Raw genomic sequence first — 6,289 nt, forward strand, 5'->3', positions numbered from 1 at the left:
TATGCAGATCATGGTAAAAATAGTATTTGTAAAGCTGAACTTTCAAAAAAAAAAAAACATGGAAAAGAAAGTGGTAAAAAAGCTAGACAGGTCAGTCTTATGTTTTGCTTATATATAATCAGTTATAATATAGTTCAGAAGACAAAGATTTGAACTGGAGATAAAACGTTATTATTGCCACATGGTAAAGGCTCATAGCCAAGCAGGAGCTGCCACAACGCATGGCGAATCTGAAGCTCCATTCTATCCACAGCTAGCAAGTTTAGTTGGCAAGTAATGATTGTTTTCTTTTCCTTCAGAGCAACAGCAGCAGTTCTCATAACCAAAGTGACCAAGTTGGGTAGGCCTTTTATTAAACACTCGCAGAACAAAGTACACAGGAGATAAGGAACAGAAAGTTCTTGATTTTTACTCCAGCACTTTAACAAGTGCAAATAAAGTGGTAAGGAATTTCTCTCAAGTGTAACTAACCACTGCGCTGTATACAAATGACATTAGTGTGGTGCTTAAGTGAATCACATCTCCACAGCATTCATTAACTTTGAATACACATAAGTATGGGCTTCTCACTTCGCCTCAACCAGCCTTTTAAGTTTGGGAAAAAAGATCTACATACCTTTTGTTGAATCCCATCTTAATGATTTCTAAAGTGAAAGTCTTGCATCTGAAGAAAGCAAAAGGCGAGCAACCTTTCTGTAGAGTGGTTAACCTGCTCTTAAGGCTAAGGGACACTTGTCCCAGAAACTCTTATTGAGCAGGGAATCCATCAGGGAAGAACTGAGAACTTGTGAGCAAGTAGGTCAAAATGGACATTTAGGTTTGCTATATCCTTCATCAGGAAGCCAAGTAAACTTTAATCCTCTGGATTTATTCAAGTCATCTTTGGTGATGTTATTTCTGTACCTTTTCCTCATATCCTGGAATTATTGGCCCTGGAGTTATTTCCACATTGACTGATTTTTAAAACGTTTAAAGTGACATGTACATCATTGTGTTTCCCTAAACTTCCCAAGCATTTATATACGAGGTCTTCATTAATCCATGTCTGCACCAAATGTTCCCTAGCATCAGGGTGCCATTGATGTTCTCAAGCTTTTATAGTACCTATTTCACTTCTACTGTGAGACAAAAATAGTTTAACTGGTCCTATGTAATCACGACAAGAGATTAATTAAAATGCCAAGATAGGAAACAATTTATTATAGAGAGAAGAAAAATTTCTCATCCAAAATATAGAAATCTGTACAACTTTGCCACAATCAATATACATGAACTGTACAAATTTACACCAGTTCATAATTTACCAAATAAAAGATGACTAACAAAGTTCACAAAATAGATGGTGGTTTGTGGAAAAGACTTTTACCCAATTAAGAACAAGGAAATTACAAACCAGACCTCCACTTTCTAAAAATAAGAAGTTTACTCAGTCTTAGAAAACTACAAGCTAGCAAATGTACAGATAGCTGGCTGGTGCTAACACCACAGTTCAGACAGTGTCTTTATATGGTCTTTTTAAAGCCTGTTGCCATGGCAGATTCTGATCACTTGCTACTTTTGAGGCCAATGTAAAAGATCTGACCATTTCCCCAGGTCATACTTACTAGTTTATCTTATGTACATTTATACATATTTGTAAGTGCTAGGTAAAAGTCTGAAAAATAAAATTTCCAGTACTATGGTGTTCATAACAATAAGTCTTGTTACTGAGCTGCCAAAAATGCTAACAATTAATAAATGTAATAGTGCAAATTTACTCTGCAAGACCTACTGCAGAGAATCACTTTATAAATACAGATTGGGGTTGAAAATTGGTGTAGAAATTAAGTAAGATGTCTTGGAGAAACTGAGCCTTCCTAGATCTTCTTCACTCCCTAGCAAGTTGCAATCGTTTTGACTCACAGGCTATTAAATCACTGAAAGGTACTGTCCAAACTATGGCACTGTCACTTTAAAGTATACCACTCTAACGTGTGCCAGATCTTCACAGCTGTGACATGGTTTAAATTCCATAATCCATCCCCAGAGGTGCCCACCCAAAGTAAAAACCAAATTTATCCATCCATTTTTAAGGTGATCCATCCACAGACTATATCTTAACCTGATACAGTCATCATATTGTAGCTTTTGGAAGGGCTAGTTCTGCCCAAGAGAAGTTCCTCCTTACAGCTTATTCTGCTGTCTACCATTTGCATGTTGGTGTTATTTTGGCTACCTCCTGCTGGTGCAGCTTCATACAGCACACAGATTGAGCCATCCTCTCCAATACGATAGGACACTTCATACGGGTCAACCCATAGAGTGAGTTCGCTTGGAAGAAGCTGGAACAGTTCCTGACTGCTCAATCCAATCCGCTGTGCTGCCTGTCCAATGAGAGGATCCATTTTATGGTTGATCCGGATACATCGGTAACCTGATCCCTTGCATGGCTTTTCTGGGAACCAGTGGTGTTTATAATGTTCTATAAAATAAAAAAAAAGATTATCCTCCTTAATTCTGTATTCAAAAAGATTTAACAGTGATCATTGTTCTCTTGCAAATTTCACACCTCAAGATGTTGAAAAGCTTATTATTTTAGCATCAAGTGCCCTGAAAAATCATTACAGCCTTTATTTTTGCTGATAATTTACATAAGTGCAGCAGCCCTTGGGAAGTACTCATGTATAAAGTTACTGTTTTGTGCTACCGTATACAATGTCTGCCATCTGAAAGGAGTGAAATGCAACTTCCTGGCATTCATAGAAACAAATATAAAAATACAGAAGTGATTACATACACAGCAGAAAAACTCAAGGGCTTCAAAATTCCATGAACCGAGAAGGAAAAAAGCTCCTTCCCAGCATCCTCTTGAGATCACACCCATTGCTTGATTCCTCACATTCTAAGAACACCCAAAAATAACTAGGGAAGGCGCTGGGCAGCATTTACCGACTGACTCAAGCTGTATTTCACCACTGCGCTTCCCAGCCTGTTTTCCAGGGCGAGATACCAATGACTTCACTTACCTTAGGAGTTTTTATCCCACCCAAAACCCTACCGGTCTGAGGCTACTTGTGGCCACCACCAAAGCACACGGGGTGGGACATGGGCTCGGGATTACAAAACCCATGGGGTAGCGAAGAAACCCCTCGGTATTTTGACCCTAATCGGGGCTGCCGGCCGGCTATGAGACGTTTCCAGAAGAAAGGGGAAGAGAGACACATCGTCTACCGCTGAATTTTACCGGACAAAAAAAAAAAAGAAAAAAAAGCAACTTCGGAGCGTTTTTCCTTCTGGAAACCGGGCCCTTGGAGCGGAGCCCAAGTCCGGGCTGCTCCAAAAGCTTTTGTCTGCGGAGCCGAGGGTGGGAGGGGGGGAGCTGCCTGCGCGAAACCCGAGCCCCTTTTGTTTACAGCCCGCTCCTGCCGCCCCCACCCGCCGGGACCGGCTCCGCACGGGCGGGGGGGTCCCCGCAGCCCCGCTCGCCACCCCGCACCGGCTACAGCCCCTCGGAGGGGTTGCTCTCCGCCTCCCTCCTCCTCCTCCCCCCCCGCCTCCGGCGCTGCCGCCGTCGGGCGGCCCCGCCGGGCCCGGGCAGGCGGCCCCCACGGCGGCGGCGGGGTCAGCGCAGCTCCGCGCCCGGAGCTGGGGGTCGGGGGGAGAGCGGCTCCCGCCGCGCCCGCGCCGCCCTCACCTGCCAGCAGCTCCTGCAGGCTCTGGCTGAAGGTCTGCAGCTGCCGCTCGTTCATCAGCCCCTTGGTCCGAAGGAACTTGGAGATGAAGCCCACGGCCGCGGCGATCTCGCGTATCATGCTGGCCCGGGTGTACAGGGCGGGATGCATGGAGGCGGCGGCGGGCGGCAGCCAGCTCTCCGGGGCGGCCGGCGCTGGAGCGGGATGGGACGGGGCGGCGGGGCTGAACGGAGCGGAGACGGGACGGGGCGGCTCTAACTGGGAGAGGAGCGGGCGGCGGAGCCCAGCTCACATCCCGGGGGCGGCAGCCTCCGCCTCCTCTTCCTGCGGCAGGGTGGGGGCGGCGGCAGCAGCGGCGGCCGCGGCAGCGCACCCCGCATCTCCTGCTGCGAGGGGCGAAGGGAGCTGCTTGCCGGACGCTGCCTCTTATAGCCGCCGGGGGAGGAAGTGGCGTCAGGGCGCCTTGGGGGGGGGGGAGGGGGGCGCGCCGCCGCCAATCGAGCGATCGCACCATTGTGACGAGAGTGGCGGGGGTGGGGCCGGCGCGCGGCGGGGGGTGGTGGTGGTTGAGTGGGTGACGTAATCGACTGTAAACAAATAGAGCCGGGGCGCACGGAGGCGCGCGGAGTTCGGTGCAAGGGGCTGGCGGGCTGCGCGCGCGGAGGGGAGCGGGAGCGCGAGCGCGCCCGTGTCCGTGTGGCGCGTCCCCGCGCAGGTCCCGCCTGGAGGGGGAGCGGGCGCTCGCCTTCCGCGCAGCGGCGTGGGCTGCGGGGGGGTGCGGAGGCCCGGCTGCCCGCGCGGAGTGCGGAACCGGGCGAGGCCGCCGGCGGCGCGCTGCGGTCGGGGAGCGGAGCGGCGGCCGTGCGCTGTATCTGGGGAGAGTAGGGCCACGTCAGCGCGGGGGCGGAGGAAGGGGGGCCGCCCGCCCGGGCCGGGAGGAGGAAGAGGAGGAGGAGGAAGCGAGATGGCGCTGACGGCCGGAGTTCTCTCCCTGTTGTTTCGTTGCGCCGTGCCCTGCGTGGGCTCGGCCCCCGGCGTGTCTGTGCGCGGGGGCCCGCTGGAACGCGTCTGTCCAGGTGGCGCCAGCCGCCGCAGGGGTGCTCGGGGAGCAGCGTTTGTTTATGCCCGTAGCCGCCGGAGGTGACGTGGCTTTCCCCCTCCTGCCTTCTGTGGGAGCCCCGCGGGGCCCACCCCTGTGGCCAGCGCTCCGCGGGTCCCCAGCGTGGCTTTGTCCTCACGTTTGTGCCCCTTGGCCCGAAGGCCACGTTCACAGCGGGGTCTCCACGCGGGGTCCTCCCTTGGGTGCAAGCCAAGGGAAGGGCTTGCTGGTCGGCAGGGGAGGCGTCTTCTCGCAGGCCACTGGCCAAACCTCAGCCCTCGTTCATAGTATCATGGAATGGGTTGGGTTGGAAAGATCATCGCGTTCCAACCCCCCTGCCATGGGCAGGGACACCTCCCACTAGGCCAGGTTGCTCAAAGCCCCATCCAGCCTGGCCTTGAACGCTTCCAGGGGTGGGGCATCCACAACTTCTCTGGGAAACCTGTTGCAGTGCCTTATAACACCTCAGAAATACCCTTCTTGGACCTCCGTGCACCTCATGCACACTACTCAATGGCATGATCTTTCTTTGGACTGTGCAATTACCCCAGGGCAAAAACCCTGGGTGGACAGGAGGACTGATGGCCAAGGAGAGGGTAAAGCCACAAGCCTCTCAATGTCTCTGTCTCCCTTTCTGCAAAACCAAAGGGGAGATGAAAGAAGCAGCAAAGTCCTTTTTTTTCTTCTTTTTTCCCCTTTTCTTTTTTTTTGTTAGAAACATAGTGTGTAGCTTCTGTGATAGAAAACTCATTCTTCCCCTAGGGTATATGCCCTGCCCCTATGCAAAGCTGCAAAGGAAATGCAGCCTGATATTTACATGTACACTTCTTCCAGTCAAAGATCAGAAATCAGGCCATTAAAGGCACAATAAGAACGCACAATTAAATCCTAAGATTTCTTTTTCAGTAAAAATAATTCAGTGGTGAAATCTATAAAAATACACGTGTGAAATAATTTGAATAAAAGATGAAAGTACACCATTTTTGCTTGTCTGATGTTAGAGTTGTACCTGAATAGTGCTTTTGGTCTTTGCTTTCAGGATCTTTTCTATCTTAGACTCTCAGCCTCAAGGGACTCTGAATCTCTATATGCAAGGGAGATCTGCAAAACACCTTCAAAAGATAATCCTGAGAGCTTAAACTCACAGCTTCACTGCACACTAAAAATGTTGTTGGTGGTTTTAGAGCACAGTCTCATCTATTTTCCCCCCACTAACCTCTGACTTTTCCATTAGTGCTCATGAGCTGTCCCTCTGTCCTGTCAGAAGGGAGGAGCTGCCAACCTGGCCCCTCCTCTCGCTGCTCCATAGGTGCCCGCCATCCTTTCTTCTCAGTGCTTCCACAGCCTACGTGAGGTACATCCAGAGCTGCCATTTCTGCTCTGTTCATAGGTTGGAATTTGCTCTTCTCTTTCAAACCTCAAAGCAGCAGATACTTCTGTCACCCCTTCACGACAAGGTCCATCATCCTACTGGAGAATGTCACTTCTCTTGTGCAAAATCAACATTATTCTCAGAGCA

The 6,289-nt window shown here is 50.3% G+C and overlaps 1 protein-coding gene across 1 annotated transcript; it reads right to left on the reverse strand.

The window, feature by feature from the left end:
• Window positions 1–1,171: 1,171 nt before the first annotated feature.
• Window positions 1,172–4,108, reverse strand: BTG1 (BTG anti-proliferation factor 1). The gene is made up of 2 exons (XM_074574884.1): window positions 3,674–4,108; window positions 1,172–2,461 (listed from the first exon to the last, which is right to left on the reverse strand). The coding sequence occupies exons 1-2, from the start codon at window positions 3,819–3,821 to the stop codon at window positions 2,097–2,099; spliced, it is 513 nt and encodes a 170-aa protein (XP_074430985.1). The 5' UTR covers window positions 3,822–4,108; the 3' UTR covers window positions 1,172–2,096.
• Window positions 4,109–6,289: the final 2,181 nt, after the last annotated feature.

Source organism: Larus michahellis, chromosome 1 (assembly GCF_964199755.1).
Source record: "Larus michahellis chromosome 1, bLarMic1.1, whole genome shotgun sequence".
NCBI lineage: Eukaryota > Metazoa > Chordata > Aves > Charadriiformes > Laridae > Larus > Larus michahellis.

Coding starts and splice junctions, on each gene's coding strand:
- BTG1 (XM_074574884.1), bottom strand. CDS start 3,821: ATGCATCCCGCCCTGTACACCCGGGCCAGCATGATACGCGAGATCGCC. Junction 2,462..3,673: donor CCTGCAGGAGCTGCTGGCAG/GTGAGGGCGGCG, acceptor TTTATTTTATAG/AACATTATAAACACCACTGG.